Consider the following 17,037-nt stretch of genomic DNA (forward strand, 5'->3'; position numbering starts at 1 on the left):
CCCCAACCAGGGATCGAACCTGTGCCCCCTGCACTGGAAGCTGGGAGTCCTAACCACTGGACCGCCTGAGAATTCCCTTGCAACAGCGTTTTGTGCTACAAGAGTGTTGTAGTTTAATTGTAGGGATACATGCCAGGCACTATTCCAATTACTTTCAATGTAACTTACTTTCAGTATATGAAGTACTTAGCCCTCACATTCGTACCTGTGAGGTAGGTACTATTATCATCCCCATTTTATGGATAAGGAAACTAAGGCAAAGATTAAATATGTTGCCAAAGCAGGGGTTTCAAATCAGATAGCCTCTATATCTAATGTGAAAACCTAAAAAAACAGAGAAAGGAAGGAAGGAGAGAGAGGAAAACAGAGAAGGAAAGAAGGAATTAGACAAAAAAAAAAAAAAAAACTCCAAATACTACCAGGGTGTCTTTTCATGAATTGTATTTAAAATGCAATATTTTAATGAATTTTTGTATTTTTCAAAGTTTCTACAATGAACAGTTACCACTTTTATAATGTAAAGACCTATATATCAGAAACTTACTCCGATAAAACTTCCAATACATCTTTATAAAAGTCTTTTCCTTTTATTTTAAAATAAACTTTGTCCGCTTCCTCTTCAGTTAGGAGCCTCTCCTTCATCTGTGTTATATCAAATCCAGCCTCTTTGATAAGCGTCAGGATATCCTCTAGGGAAAACAGATATTTGGTAGCCTTGGCAGACTGCCTCTATTTTTGCTCCGTATTCAAGTGGATTGGAATAACTAAGGAAGGTCACACTGTTACTTGAATCCAGTGGTTTTAAAAAACCAAAACTATGCTAAACTAAACTGAAAAAGCACCAGTTGGACGTTCGGAAGAACTTCAGTATGTTAACGCGGATGTTCAGTCTCAGATCCATCTTTCCAGAATCCATCTGGGAGGAAATCTGCTCCTGGGCTAAAAGTGAACGCGTGTTTTCATCCCTGTGCTGCACATGCCAAGGAACTTCCTGCTGCATGTGGATTGAAAGGGCCAGCCACTCTGAACTCTTCTCCCTGAACCGGCAGGGCACCACTACGGGAATTAAATGAAGTCAATCTGGTCAAAATTCCACCAACAGCCTAAACTTGGAGCGCTACCTCACGACAATGAAGGTGCTCATTGCTTTATTCTTTCAACTTTACTGTAGTTTGCAAAATTTCACAAAATTTGAAGACAAATGTATACATCGGCTCTATTTTTATATATTTACCTCTTTGCTGTTGTGTGACATGAGGTTTAATTAGTGCTGCAGTGTGTTCAGGAGGAAAGAAATATTGTATGTCCCTTTCGGCAGCTTCTAATGAATCACTTCCACACAACTGGTTGATAGGCAAACTCTCCATTGCAAATTGTGCGCATAAACTTTGAAAAAGAAGTCAAGTCAAAAGCTTATAACATGACATATAATATAACACAACATAACACAATGTAAAACTATTCATATTTGCATTGTGCAAGCGGAAGTAACTGCAGAGTGGCTTGGGGCATGCTACTTCCTTCCAGGGAGGAACAGTCCTTAGGAAGAAAGGACATGAACATTTCAGTAATCATCATAATGGAGACTGACAGCTGTGAAAGATGGAATGAACGCCCTGGTGCAGTGAGAAAGCACAGACTATAGAACCCTGGTGGCATCACTTGTTAGCTGTGTGATACTCGGCAATTAGTTCCCTTCTCTGTGCTTCAGTTGTCTCAAACATAAATATGATAATAAACCCTGTTTTGGAAGGAGGTCTTGAGGATGTAGTCAGATGATGTATTTGAAATATATGGTACATATTAAGCTGTCAATAAATATTCCTTCCCCTTCTTTCATCACTAAATAATATCAAGCACTAGAGATGGCATTTGACCCTATACCAAAGATACCAAATTATAAATATCGAATCCAGGAGACACTGCAGTGGAACCCTCCCGGTGAGCAAAAGCAATAAAAGAGGGGAGTACAGGATGACTTTGTGGAGAGAGGCAGGAGTGACATTGATGGTAATGGGCAATCCATGTTGGGGTAGACAGTTTATTCTGGTTCCGTTTCTGTATGATAGATGAATACATACCTCTAAAATCAGTTATCGTTCCTCAGTGTTTTTCAGTTGCCCCTTTTTCTTTCTGTCTCTCCATCTATTTATATTTCAGTAGAGGAGATACTTATTGCTCATTACATTTTCTGCCCTTTACACACAGTCCTAAGCAAGCGACCCACAAAATCCAGCCACAGTGAATAACCTCCATTCTTGTTAATAGGCTGACATCACTGGAAACTTGGCTTTCTGTCCTCAACTTAAAGACCCTCTTCTTGCCTCTCCGGTTTCAGTGACCATTTCAGATTTCCTTTTTTCGTTATCCAACTTGACCCTCCCACTCAGCCCTTGGCTGTTCTCACACCTCTGGTTTGAAGATATTAGCAGACTAAGACGCTTGGAGCCTGTGATTGCCAGGGATGGGGGATTTGCACAATGAATGATAAAAACAGCCTAACCCATCATCAGCACTGACTCCATTCAATGCAGAGAACTACAAGCAGCCCCTCTGTTAGGCTGTTAGACGTGGTTATTGGAAAAAGTAAGTGTGTGTGTGTGTCTGTGTGTGTGTGTGTGTATGTAAGGATGGGAGAGAAGGGTTGCTGTGTTTCTCTTGCATGCAAGTGACTGTATTTCAGATTAAGCAATGAGGAGTGTAGATTATGACGCCCAAGGGCAGGAAAGGGCAGAGCTCTGCTGAAGGAGTTATTTCTAAAGCAGCCTGGAAAAGGGGGACCGATCAACAATAATGGTTAAGAGTAATTGTGAACTTGTGGCAACATTAGGGATCGTAAGGGCTTAGGATGGGAGCTCTCACTATAATAGTGGGGAGGAGAGGGGCAATTACTGAGTTCCTTCACCTGGAGAAAATGTCTCTATGCTGGTACGTAGCCTCCACACTTGGAACCACAATTTCTAGAAGAGTGTGCCTACATGCATAGGCCAGGTATTGATAGGAATTCCTCTCTCTGATGCCATGTATCGCATTCTCTGCTACATTTCATTTAAGAGGTTCTGTGGCACCCTGCTCATTCCACATAAAGAGTGTCCAACACATATTATCCTTTACAGTAATTGTCTGGCACAGGAGCAAAGACGTAAGTGAGTAGGGCTAAAAGGAGGGGTGAAATATATCCATTCAGGACAAGTCCAATTCATGATCTCCCACCCAAAAGAAAACATTGCAACTTTTATATACGTGATGTTTCATTAGTCCCGTTATTTATTGTGGCGGTGAGTATGCAAGTTTGCTGTGCCTGATAAAGCATCTTTATTCCTGCTCACTTAAAGGAGGGCTCTTCTTCCCCTGACTTCAGTCCTACTCTGAAATCAGCACAAAGAATTCAAGCGAATTACAATTCAGTTTGTTTCCATCAGCTACATGCCAAGAATGGAAATGCATGAGATACTGTCTCCCTCCTCTAGCTGAGACCAAGCCCAACAGCTAAGATCAAAAAATATTTTTAAAATGCTGCCTAGGTAACAGCTAACATGCCAGGGTTGAACTGATTACAAAGTTCTAAGATTCATCAGTACATTAACTTAGTAAATGTTCCTACCAAATTGTAGGCTACATATTGTTAATCGTCGTCTTGAAACTCTTTTTTTTTTAACATCTTTATTGGAGTATAATTGCTTTACATTGTTGGGTTAGTTTCTGCTGTATAACAAAGTGAATCAGCTATATGTATACATATATCCCCATATCCCCTCCCTCCCACCCTCCCTATCCCACCCCTCTAGGTGGTCACAAAGCTCTGAGCTGATCTCCCTGTGCTATGCGGCTGCTTCCCACTAGCTATCTATTTTACATTCGGTAGTGTATATATGTCAGTGCCACTCTCTCACTTCGTTCCACCTTACCCTTCCCCCACCCCGTGTCCTCAAGTCCATTCTCTACGTCTGCGTCTTTATTCCTGTCTTGCCCCTAGGTTCTTCAGAACCATTTTTTCCCCTTAGATTCCATATATATGTGTTAGCGTACGGTATTTGTTTTTCTCTTTCTGACTTACTTCACTCTGTATGGCAGACTCTAGGTCCATCCACCTCACTACAAATAGCTCAATTTCGTTTCTTTTTATGGCTGAGTAATATTCCATTGTATATATGTGCCACATCTTCTTTATCCATTCATCTGTCGTTGGACACTTAGGTTGCCTCCATGTCCTGGCTGTTGTAACTAGTGCTGCAATGAACATTGGGGTGCATGTGTCTTTTTGAATTATGGTTTTCTCAGGGTATATGCCCAGTAGTGGGATTGCTGGGTCGTATGGTAGTTCTGTTTTTAGTTTTTTAAGGAACCTCCATACTGTTCTCCATAGTGGTTGTGTCAATTTACATTCCCACCAACAAGTGCAAGAAGGTTCCCTTTTTGTCTTGAAACGGTTATGATCAATTAAAGAATCTGAAGCAACTATCACACACTTCTCAAAAGAACTTCTCCTAAATAGTGCATGGGGCAGATATTTCTGCCAAGATATGGCCTTTTGGCTGGGTAGCTACCACCTACCAGTCTCAAACCAAGCAGCCCACAACCTTCTCTTGCAAAGCCTCAGAAGAGAACCTTGGACTAGAGCTCTGGTTCCTATACCCCCATATCCCCCCAAAAATCACCATGGCTCCCATGAAAAAAGTTTGAGACCCATGACGCGAATCATACCTGTCTGGAAGGTATTCTTTGGCTTCTTCCACAGTGCTTGGTCCAATTAACTGTTTCCAGTGTCCTAAACCATTTTCTCTTACTAAAACAAGGACTAGAGATGGACCGCTGTTAGAAAAGAAGAAGCAAAGTTAATGAAAGGATAGCTTGTAGCTAATTATAGGTAGATAATACAAGTGTGTTTGTTAGACGAAAAAAGTAAAATAACCCTTTTTATCAAGAGTATGAAATTCTGTTGGTGAACTCTCGAGGGCATATTCATAAAAGAATGGAAGCGGAGAAAGGAAGGGAAGAGAAGGGGCTTGGTTCTGATAGGGTGGTCCCTATATCGTCCCCATGCTCCTGCTGATTTATATACCCTTGCTGGCTTTCTGCCCCGGCTGCTGTTTCATTTACTCTTCTAGAAACCTGACAGATTTCTAGCATCCCATTCGTCTCCTAGGACTAGTGATCTTTAGGATTACCAAAGTCCTTGAGAGTCAGTCACAGCTCTCTTACTTGGACTTCATGATGCTGCACACTCTGGCTTCCGGCATTCAACTCAACTGGACTCCACGGGCTTCACCCAGAACCTTGCTTTACTCTAATAACATCCCAGGAGGACCAGAGAAGACACACAGTTGAGCAGGGAATCAAAATGGGAGGGAGATTGGCAAAGAAGTAGACTCAGCACATCTTTACAGAATTGAGAGATTGGGCAGCTTGTACAGAAAGCAGGGTTAAGAGGTTTAAATGATTCAAACATAAATCAGACTGTGCTTTCTCAACCTGCAATCTGTTTTACCTGGTCATATTTTCTATAAGATTTCCAAAATAATCTTTATTTTCATATTCCATGCACAGTGTTTTTGCTTCTTCTTCTGATAACACTATTTGTCTCTGCATCAGTATTTTAAAGCCTTCATCTTGAATAATATTCAAAACATCCTCTAAATAAAAAGTCATAATAAGCTTTAAAGTGCTAGATTATCGGTTATACACACAATACAGACTGTATTATCATGAGGACATAGAATGCATTTCATTCTCATATGAAATTTAAGTTTATAAAAATAGCTTATTAGATTTTAATTTAGGGTGAATAATATTCTTAACATATCAAATTTATGATGCCAGTTCCAATTTTTCAGTGGACCAAAATCTATAGGTTTGGGGATGGGGGATTTATAAAAAAAAAAAAAAATTGTGTAGTCAGATAAGTTTTATTTCACACATAAAGTTAATATAATGACATTCTCAGATGTGCTAGGGCTCAGAAAACAAAATAATTAAGTACATATCTTTTTTTTTTTTTTTTTTTTTTGCGGTTCGCGGGCCTCTCACTGTTGTGGCCTCTCCCGTTGCGGAGCACAGGCTCCGGACGCGCAGGCTCAGCGGCCATGGCTCACGGGCCCAGCCGCTCCGCGGCACGTGGGATCTTCCCGGACCGGGGCACGAACCCGTGTCCCCTGCATCGGCAGGCGGACTCTCAACCACTGCGCCACCAGGGAAGCCCCATATCTTTTTTTAATGTGCTTAAATATAAGCTCTAGATAACTGAGAGATGAAATATAATTAAGTGATTAAAAAGTGTGAAATTAATGGACCTAAGGACTGTGGGAAGCATGAAAACTCGTTTATATAAGAAAAATTTTATGTACGTCTGCTGTATACCTACCTGATTATAAACAAAATATAAATTGCAAAATACCATCAAAAGACACGTCATGTAAAAGTAACTTAACAACCACCATCTGTGTACTAAAACTTCAAAGAACATTAACAAAAGCTAAGATAATAGAAGAAATTGGAAGTGGGGTGGGGCTGAGAATGGGGGGAGGAATAAAACTGTGCTAAACTTGGAACAGATTTACTCTTGATTTTGCAGGATAATCAAATATGAGTTTAAACATACTTCAAACGTGTAAAAACAACATAAGTATAACTGATTAAAAAGATAGTCATCTCCCAAAATACTGGAAAAAGTAATTGCAAGAGATGCTTAGTCCTTATAGCAAAATACATAAACCAAAGATTACAGCAAGGAAGCATAGAAAACAGAAATAAACACAGTTGTAATTATAAAACTGTATGAATTAAGGTCCTCTCCTAATAGAAAGAGTCTCAGATTAAGGCCAACCCATTTCCAAATTCCAAACACTGAATACTAAAAATTATGAGTCCAAGCTAAAAGCAGGAAAGTCTTAATTACTGAGCAATAAGGAATTATAATAAATGGAGGGAAATTCAAATCCAGAAGTTAAAAAGGGAACAAGAATAGACATCCAAGGCATCAGAATGAATGCAAATGAATTATTATAGATAAAACAAAAGAAATTATGTAAGAAATCCTTTTGCATTGTTTTTTGAAAAAAATTGTAATGCTTTTTTTTTTTTTTTTAAGAAAATGAGCTTCTAATAAATCCAGCAAAAACTAAGAACAGACAAATAGAGCACATTATGAATGGGAAATAGGTACAATTACCCACCATGGTATTAAAACAGTTTTTGGTGGGTGTCCTAGGCTAGTACATTTGAAGGTAAAGAAATGAATTTCAAAGGAAGTATAAATTGCCATTCGGTGATCCAAGAAGTTTTAAAAACTGGAAGATAGGTAACAATGGAAGAAATTTTAAAACTTGTCTAAAAGCCTACTTGTCCCCCCAAATGACGGATCAGCTTAGGTAGCTTAATTAATAAATTTTAAGTTATGTACAGTTCATCTGACACTTAAAACTCTCCCAGTGTGCTTAACATAAAGAAAAGTTAGAATAATCCTGACACAATACCTGGGAAAGATTAAAGAACAATATTTTAACTAAAATAAATATTATCAAACCAACTCCAATAGCATGGTATACACATGAGCTACGAAAGTTTATTCACAGAACCCAGGGGAGGATGAACATTTGAAAATCTGTTATAATCGTATCAATAGGTCAGCAGGTCAAAGGAGAAAAAATATTTCATGTTCATCTCAGTAAATAACGAAAAAGCATTGGATTACATTCAAAATCGTTTTGTATCATGTGGCAGATAGAAAGATTTTGGAATATAGAGATTTTTGCCTAAACTCTAAAGCCAACATCATAATTGAAAACACTGGAGGCATTAATATCAGGGTAAAACAAAGGCAAGATGTTACCCTAATGGCCTTTAATTATCTAACATTTTTCTGGAAGTACTAAGCAATCCATAAAGATAACAAAAAATATTTTTTTCTTTTTTATCAATATTTTTTATTGAAGTATAGTTGATTTAAACTGTTGTGTTACTTTCTGCTATACAGCAAAGTGATTCAGTTATACATATATACATTCATTTTTTAATATTGTTTTCTATTATGGATTATAATAGGATAATGAATATAGTTCCCTGTGCTATACAGTAGGACCTTGTTGTTTATCCATTCTATATATAATAGTTTGCATCTGCTAATCCCAACCTCCCAATCCTTCCCTCCCCCTTGGCAACCACCAGTCTGTTCTCTATGTCCATGATACTGTTTCTGTTTCATAGATAGGTTCATTTGTGTCATATTTTAGATTCCACATATAAGTGATATCATATGCTATTTGTCTTTCTCTTTCTGACTTACTTAGTGTGAGAATCTCTAGGTGCATCCATGTTGCTTGCAAACAGCGTTCTTTCGTTCTTTTTATGGCTGAGTAGTATCCCATTTTATATATGTACCCCATCTTCTTTATCCATTCATCTGTTGATGGACATTTAGGATGTTTTCATGTTTTGGCTATTGTAAACAGTGCTGAAATGAACACTGGGGTGCATGTGTCTTTTTGAATTATAGTTTTGTCTGGATATATGCCCAGGAATGGGATTGCTGGATCATATGGTAATTCTATTTTTAGTTTTCTGAGGAACCTCCATCCTGTTTTCCACAGTGGCTGCACCAACTTATATTCCCACCAACAGTGTAGGAGGGTTCCCTTTTCTCCACACCCTCTCCAGCATTTGTTATTTGTAGACTTTTTTTTTTAATGCTATAATACGCTACTTTATTCAAAGTGTCATATGGTCATTGTCCTACATAATGATTGATAGATAATTATCCAATTATTCAAATACGTTGATACTTTATCATAAAATAATTATTTTGGTAGACTCTAATACAGTTTTTAAAATGATTTTACATATTAGCCAACTTGATCTTTATAATAATCCTACAAGCAGATAAAGTAGGATAACAAAATTGAACGAAATGGGTAACAATTACGTTTGCATATAAGCTGTTTGGAAAATTCAAGAGTCTATTTTTAAAAGGTAAATAGTATTAAAAAACATAATTCAGTAAGTAAAAATATACAGAAGCCACTGTATTTCTTAAACAGAAAATAAATTTAGGGGGAAAATGATGTCATTCACTATGGGGAAAAAAACTAGGAATAATCCTGAAAAGAAATAGCACTAAAACAGCAACAACAGCTATGAACAGCTGACCTTTTATTGAGTGAATACTTTGGAGCAAAGAACATTACATATATTACCATATTTAACAGAAAAATAAGATAACAAGGGCTATAATAAAGAAAACTTATATATGAATAAAAGATGTAACAGGAATAGAGGTACACTATATTTCTTGAAAATAAATGAGAATATGGTGAAGATGTCAATTTTCTTCAAGTTAAATAATCCACATAGACTTTGTTTTAGAATTTCTTGAAGTGACCCAGAATAATTGTCAGTAATCGTCAACATTTACTGAAAAAGAAGAGTGATGAGTTACCACGTAACTACCAAATGGCAAACGTAGCAACCTGAAATGATCAGAAACTGAGGTTAAAGTCAAGCAGTGGACCAGTGGGAGAGTGATATAGAATAACCAACTTCAAATTTTGTTTTCCCCCTTTTTAAATAACACCTTTATGCCATCCTCAAGTATCAGTACGGTTTGCACATCACAGTAGTAATATGTTATTATACTAACAGCTACCACCAAAATTCTTCATAGGAGAAAATTGTGTTTGCTTGGGAAAAATTATTTCAACAAATTATTAAGAGTAGAAGGTGAGATCTTTGCAACTTGGTTGAAGGTGGATTTGATTAGCTTAGAAAAATTGAAAACAATTATATTCATTTCCCAGGAACAGGAGTCAGGATTTCAGTGGCAATCCAAACCAATATGAAAGGTGACCAGTATGAAAGCAGAAACTGCTAAATACTACCAAGAGCTGTTGAACAGAGGACAGGCCATTTGAAAGTTGGATCTGGCAATTTGGAAGTCGTTGGTGAACTTGACTAGGATAGCTCTGGCCAGAAGCTCAGTTGGAGGGGGGTCAGGAGTGGGTGAGGGTCAAGAAGACGATTCGCTGAGCCAGACAAGTCCCTGAGAAGTTGCCCATTGCCGAGGAGCAGAGAGACGGGGTATCAGCTGAGGGGGTGTGGGATCCAATGAAGTTTTTCTGGTTTTGTTTTTATTTGACTATTATGTTTATTATTATGTTGGAGCATGTTTCTGTGCTAATAGGGAAAGCTCAGTAGCAAGGGAGGAAGTGATGTTGCAAGAAAAGAAGGGGCATTTGCAGATGTGAAGTCCTTGGGAAAATGGGTAGAAATGGCACACCTGGACCAAGAAAAGGGCTGGCGTGTTTTTTTTTTTTTTTTTTGCCACGCTGCACGGCTTGCGGGATCTTAGTTCCCTGACCAGGGATCAAACCCCAGCCCCCTGCAGTGGAAGCGCAGAGTTCTAACCACTGGACCACCAGGAAAGTCCCAAGGGCTGGCCTTTGATGGATCGTGTACACAACAGGGTTGCCTCCCCTCCTCTCTGCCAACGACACTGCTTCTTATTTACAGAGGAACCAGGTAGAAGACACACCCCTCAACTTTCTGCCACCAGCGCATCAACTGGATCTGTGTCTATCCAGCCCTCTTTCCCTCATGCTATATGGCAGAGAAATCTCTTCTAAGCCCAGTCCTATGCATCTGCTACAGAAATTATTTCCTCCCAACTCTCAGTGACCTTGGCCTGTCCTAATCTTCTCTCTTTTTCTTGTATCTTCAGCTGTTCCTTCTCTGCTGGTTGGTTCCTTCCCGTGAGGCTTTATCTACGATCAGAGTTTTCCAACCTCAAAATAAAATAACAGTTAAAAATCTGTCAAATATTACTTCTTTTTTAAAGAATATAAATCTGATTCTTTTTTTAAAAATTAATTATTTATTTACTTTTGGCTGTGTTGGGTCTTCATTTCTGTGAGCGGGCTTTCTCTAGTTGCAGCGAGTGGGGGCCACTCTTCATCGCGGTGCGCGGGCCTCTCACTGTCGCGGCCTCTCTTGTTGCGGAGTACGGGCTCTAGGCGTGCAGGCTTCAGTAGTTGTGGCACGTGGGCTCAGTAGTTGTGGCTCACAGGCTCCAGACACGCAGGCTCAGTAGTTGTGGCTCATGGGCTTTGTTGCTCCGTGGCATGTGGGATCTTCCCAGACCAGGGCTCGAACCTGTGTCCCCTGCATTGGCAGGCAGACTCTCAACCACTGCGCCACCAGGGAAGCCCTAAATATTACTTCTTTAATTCTGGCTTGTTCTGGTTTCATTGTGTATAATCTCCCACCCCAATTTTGAGACTGACTTTTGCTGCAAGCACTCCACTGAAACTACTCAAGGTTCCCCTTTTCCTGGCTAATTCAAACTTGACTTCTTTAGTCTCTGCGTAAACAATGCTTCCTCCAAGAAGTTTCATGTAACCGTCTCTGCTTGGCTAAGCCATACTTATCCTTCCACTCAGATATGGGCTGTGTGTCCCACCTATTTGATACCCAGTGAGGCATCTCTTATCATAGCACTTTCCATACTCAGCTGTTATTACCAATTACTTAGATGTATTTTGCAGCAGGTCATTGTACTAGTTGGGATAAAGATTATGCTGTGTAGAAAATTAAACCTAAAACCCTAGTGGCCCAATACATCAGAGATATCACCAATGTTACATGTTCATTATAAAGCTGCCTATAGCAGCTTTATTTATAATAGCCAAAAACTGGAAGTAACTAAGATGTCCTCTAATAGGTAACTAGACAAACTTTGGTATATTCATACAATGTAATGTTATTCAGCTATAAAAAGAAATGAGCCACAAAAAAGACACAAAGGAACTTAAGTGTATATTGTTAAGTGAAAGAAATTCATCACTGTGTGATTCCAAGTGTGTGACATTCAGGAACACGCAAAATTCTAGAGACAGAAGAAAGATCAGAGAGTGCCGGGGGTTGGGAGGGAGGAATGGAAGGATGAACAGGAGAAGCACGAGGGACTTTTAGCCAGTGACTCTACCATGTATGATACTGTAAAAGGGATACATGACATGATTTTGTCAAAACCCATAGAATGTACAAAACAAAGAGCAAACCTTAATGTCAACTATGAACTTTAGTTAATAACAATATATTGTTATTTGTTCATTAGTTATAAAAATGTATCATAATAAGATACTAGTAGAAGAAACTGTTGCAGGGGCAGGCATATGGGAACACTGTACTACCTTTCTTAATTTTTCTGTAAATCAACAGCTACTCTAAAATATATAAAGTCTATTCGTTCAAAAAAATATGTACATATTGTTCAAGGTTTAAAAGGCAAACAGAAATATCCAAAGAAGAGAACTCTAGGCCCAGATAGCTTCACTGGTAAATTCCAGTAAATATTTAAGAAAGATGTAACATCAATTCTACACCGTCTCTTGTAGAAAACAGGAGTGACTGCTTTTCATCTCATTTGATGAGGAAGGCCTGCATTACCCATTACCCTAACACCAAAACCAGATAAAGACATTACAAGAAAAGTCCTCAACAAAATATTGAAAATTCAAATCCAGCAGTGTGTAAAAAAGGACAATACACAACCACCAAGTGTGATTTAAAAATGCAAGACTGGTTCAGTATTCCAAAATCAAAGTAATTGTCATATTATTAAACTCAAGAAAAAATTTTGAGAAAATACAACATCCATTCATGATATTAAAAAAGTAAAACCCAACACTCTCCCAAAACTAGGAATAGGGGGGAATTTCCTTAATTTAATAAAGGGCATATACAGCTAACATTGTACTTAATGGTAAAAGACTGAACGCTTTTACTATAAGATCAGGAGCAAGGTAACTTGTATAATCTCATCTCTCTTATTCAACATCATACAGGAAGTTCCAGCCAGTCCAATGAGGCAAACAAAAGAAATAAAAGGTGTCCATATTGGAAAGGAAGAGGTAAAACTGTCTCAGTTTGTAGATGATATTATTGTCTACATCGATGGTTCTCAATCCTTCAAGGGTGCATTTAACAACGTCTGGAGATATTTTTTGGTTTTCACAACTAGGAGGTGAGGAGATGCTACTGACATGTAGTGAGTAGAGGCCAGGGATGTTGCTGAACATCTTCCAATGCACATGACACAGCCCCTCACATTACCTAGCCCAAAGTGTAAGTAGGTCTGAGGTTCAGAAACCGTGGTCTACATAGAAATTCCCAAGGAAACTACGTCAAAGCTCCTAGAACTAAGTAGTTTAGCGAGTCAGAGAATACCAGGTCGACATACAAATATCAATTGTATTTCCATGCACTAGATATAAAAAAGAATTAATAGTGTGAATTTATGGTTTGTGTTCTTGCTCTACTCTGTGAATATGGGATGAAGTTAAAAATAACTAGCACTTTTTAAGTGCCAGGCACGTTATTTATGTTTTCTCACTTTAATCTTCTGAATTTAAGCATGAAGAAATAGACTTGGTAAAGTATCCTTTTTCAAATCACACTATTAATGAGGGATTTACCCAAGCTTTGAACTAAGGCATTTCAGATATGAATGCTTCTAATCTTTATTATGTAATAATTCTTGCCCTGTTAAAATCTACCCTGACAAATTCCTAGGTTAGAAAACACTTTCTGAATATTTTAATTACAAAAATGTTTTATTCTTTTGATTGAGAAATTAGTAAATTAGTGTTAACTAAATTTCTTACTTCAAGTGCTTTTTCTTAAATGTTAAATTTCAAACTCGTATCTTTTAGTATAATTATACTAGCGCTTATTCAAATCCCATGTACAAAGTAGTTAAACAATTTATACTTTATTCCTTACCTTTCCTTTCATTAAAGAGGGCTGGTCGAAGTAATGCCAGTATCTTTTCTAATTTTATGCCTTTAATTTTTTTAAAATCAGGGATGAAGACATCAATAAACTTAGTATTACTTATATTCTCTTCAACATCACAAAACTGAGATATTTGTTGTCTTTCCAGGTATTCTTGGAAACTGTTGAAATCCAAAATATAATTATAAACTGAAGTTTAATAATCATGCCAAAAAATTAAAATTGATAATATGTTCACAAATAAATTAGAGTTTAGTAAAACAAATAAAAATTGAATTTCACATAAAGGTAAGTTATATCTCTCTATCACATCAAAGAATATGTATTTAGTTCCACCTTTATTGAACCAATCCAAAAATCAGTTACATGAAATCATGTATGTTTGATTTCATGAGAGGATTTTAAGGAGACCAAAATAAAATATGTTTAAAAATTTTTTTCTTTCCTCTATGTAAAGCTTTCCAGATAGTTTCTATTTTTCCTTTTAATTTTGTCTGTGAATCAAGGCTTATTTAGGAATACATTTCATGTTTTCAAATAGATAAGACATTTGGATCATTTTATTATTTATTTCCAACTTTATTGGATTATAATCAGCAAATGCATGTGGTGAGATCTTAATTTTTAAAAATTTGTTAAGGTTTTCTTTGTAAACAAAGCAAATTTATTTGTGGGATTTGAGGTTATATATTCATATTTCATATATTATAGATCATTTATTATACACAATTATGGAATATGTATTTGCTGTCCCTATATATCCTTGCTTTTTTGTCTGCTGTGTATTGAGATCTCTGACCATAAAGTTATTTTTATCCAGTTCTCCTTGTTTTTCTGGTACTTGTGTCTTTATGTATGTTATCTATGTTGTTTGGGGCATACATTTTTTGACTACTCTATCTTCTTCATAAATGTTTTCTTATACATCATGTCCTTCTTTATCAAGTTTAACACTTTTAATGTTCAATTCTAATACTTTATTTTTCCTGGCTAATTTTTTTACCATTCCTTTATTTTTTTTATTTTTCTTTGTCTCTTCTAAGTAGAATGTAGATGAGTACAGTTTTTAAAACTTTTTATTTTGAAAAAATATAAATTGGCAGAAAAATTGCAAGATCAGGATAATGAACTTTAGATTCAACAACTGTCACAATTTTGTCACATTTGTTCTTTCTCTTCCTCTCTCATCCCCCAATGAGAGTGCGTGTGTCTGTGTGTGTGTTTTGGCTTAACCATTTAAGAATAGACTGCAGACATTTTCACCATTCACCCTCCTAAATACCTCAGGAAAGCTTACACTGATATAAGACTATTATCTCATGAACAGTCCATATTCAAATTTCAGCAATTTTATAATACTCTCCTATCGATAGTAATTTTTCCTAATCCTGGATCATACATTGCATGCAGTTGCCTGAAGTGCCTAGGCTTCTTCAAACTCTAACAATGGCTCAGTCTTTCTTGTCTTTTCTTTTTTCTTTTTAACATCTTTATTGGAGTATAACTGCTTTACAATGGTGTGTTAGTTTCTGCTTGATAACAAAGTGAATCAGCTATACATATACATACATCCCCATATCTCCTCCCTCTTGCGTCTTGTCTTTTATGATACTGATATTTTGAAGACTCCAGGCCAGTTGCTTTGTACAATAGGCTTCTCATTTTGGATGGTTTCAAACTATGGAATGGCCCCATAGTTTCCTATTACATTCTGGGTATGATACTTTGGGAATACCACACCAGTATACATCACAATAGGAGGTACACACTGTCAGTTTTTCCCATTATTGGTGATATTAACATGGTCAGAGTGGTATCCCCCAGTTTTCTCCATTGAAAAGCTACAATTTCCACTTTGTAAATAATAAGAAATCTGAAAGGACACTATTTGAAAATGCATATATTATTCATACAGTGGATTTAGCACCCACTGATGGTTTTTGTCTGCATCAATTATTATTATATGGTTTTTAATTTAGTTTGTTTTTGACCTTAATCTGGTAATCTCTATATTTGACAGGATAGTTAACCTTCTCGTATTTAGTATAACAGCCATATACCTGACTATATTCCTTCCGTCTTACTTTATATCTACTCTTTATTCTACATGAGAGTTTATGTCCTTGATCCTTTAGGTTCTGGATCTACTTTAAAAAATGGCAGGTGGAAGTTTACAGCACCTGTTAGGCCATGTCTGCAGAAAAAGAGCTGTGAAAACTGATTCCCAGGAAAACATGCTCCCTACCACTTCGTGCTGCCTGCTTGGGTCGATGCTCGGGATAAACACAGGCCAAAGGAAAAGAGGATGTCCATTAAAAGGAAAATACTGCAGACTTTGCAAAATAACATCAACACATCTCATTCCACCCCAATCCCGCCAAGTGCTTAAATTGTTCATCTTATTATGTGCATATTGAAAAACTGGAGACAACTGCTTCCAAAAGTTGGATGCAGTAGACACCTACCTGAATAACAGCACCAATGGAACACTGACTTCTCTTATGCCAGCTGTGTTAATAGTGTTTCACAGAATAATTTTGTTAAAAAATGGCTCAAAAATTCTGGTATGAAATCTGGTATCTTTTTGAGCCCAACACTTCCCACCCAAACCTGCTCTCTAACCACTAAGTATCATTTTCCCTTAAAACTCACAGAGTAACTACTACTGTTTACAAAGCCCTTTGTCAGCAGTTGATTTACCCTATGAGTTGTTCTATCCCACTTCAAACTGGAAATTAATGATATTAGGGTCTCCCTGCTACCTAAAAATTATGACATCGCTAGGGACCAGCAGATGGACCTACTCAAGAAAAGCCACTATAACTTATTAATAAGACAGCAAGGAAAGTTCCAGAGATGCTCAGCCTAAACATGCAATGGAGGTGGGCTACCCAGAAGGGGGAGACACACATCACGAAGCCTCAGGACTCAGCTACTCTGAACTTGGTCCTGCTCACCCCCCTTTCTTTCAGACGTGGCTCTGTTAATTCATGGGGTGAGCACTGGAGTTTCTGCATCTTCAGAGGAATAAAAGGCACAAATGACAAGCGCATAAAACCAACAGTCTGTAAATGACTTATGTTCACTTTCATATATTTACAAACCGTTAACAAAAATATACAACTGTTTAGTTGTTAGCAATTTCTCACCACTCACTCACTGCCTTGAGTAAAAGGGCAGAGTACTTTGGTGTCTCTATAGGACATGGAGAGGCAGAACTGGCATGTGGAGAGACGGGAGAGGGGGCTGGCTTGG

At 37.5% G+C, this 17,037-nt stretch overlaps 2 protein-coding genes across 3 annotated transcripts in view; one reads left to right on the forward strand and one right to left on the reverse strand.

Annotated features, from left to right (window-relative positions):
* PNPLA8 (patatin like phospholipase domain containing 8) overlaps positions 1–17,037 on the forward strand; it is a 134,960-nt gene that overhangs the window by 8,203 nt on the left and 109,720 nt on the right. The window lies entirely within an intron of this gene.
* Positions 1–17,037, reverse strand: part of NME8 (NME/NM23 family member 8) — a 37,658-nt gene that overhangs the window by 1,963 nt on the left and 18,658 nt on the right. The window contains exons 10-14 of the mRNA XM_029234146.1: positions 13,771–13,943; positions 5,489–5,633; positions 4,705–4,812; positions 1,235–1,386; positions 545–689 (exon numbers count right to left, since the gene is read on the reverse strand). Of these exons, the coding sequence (XP_029089979.1) occupies positions 545–689; positions 1,235–1,386; positions 4,705–4,812; positions 5,489–5,633; positions 13,771–13,943 (723 nt within the window). The remainder of the gene's footprint in view (positions 1–544; positions 690–1,234; positions 1,387–4,704; positions 4,813–5,488; positions 5,634–13,770; positions 13,944–17,037) is intronic.

Source organism: Monodon monoceros, unplaced genomic scaffold, assembly GCF_005190385.1.
Source record: "Monodon monoceros isolate NGI ecotype Baffin Bay Population unplaced genomic scaffold, NGI_Narwhal_1 Super_Scaffold_2, whole genome shotgun sequence".
NCBI classification, from domain to species: domain Eukaryota; kingdom Metazoa; phylum Chordata; class Mammalia; order Artiodactyla; family Monodontidae; genus Monodon; species Monodon monoceros.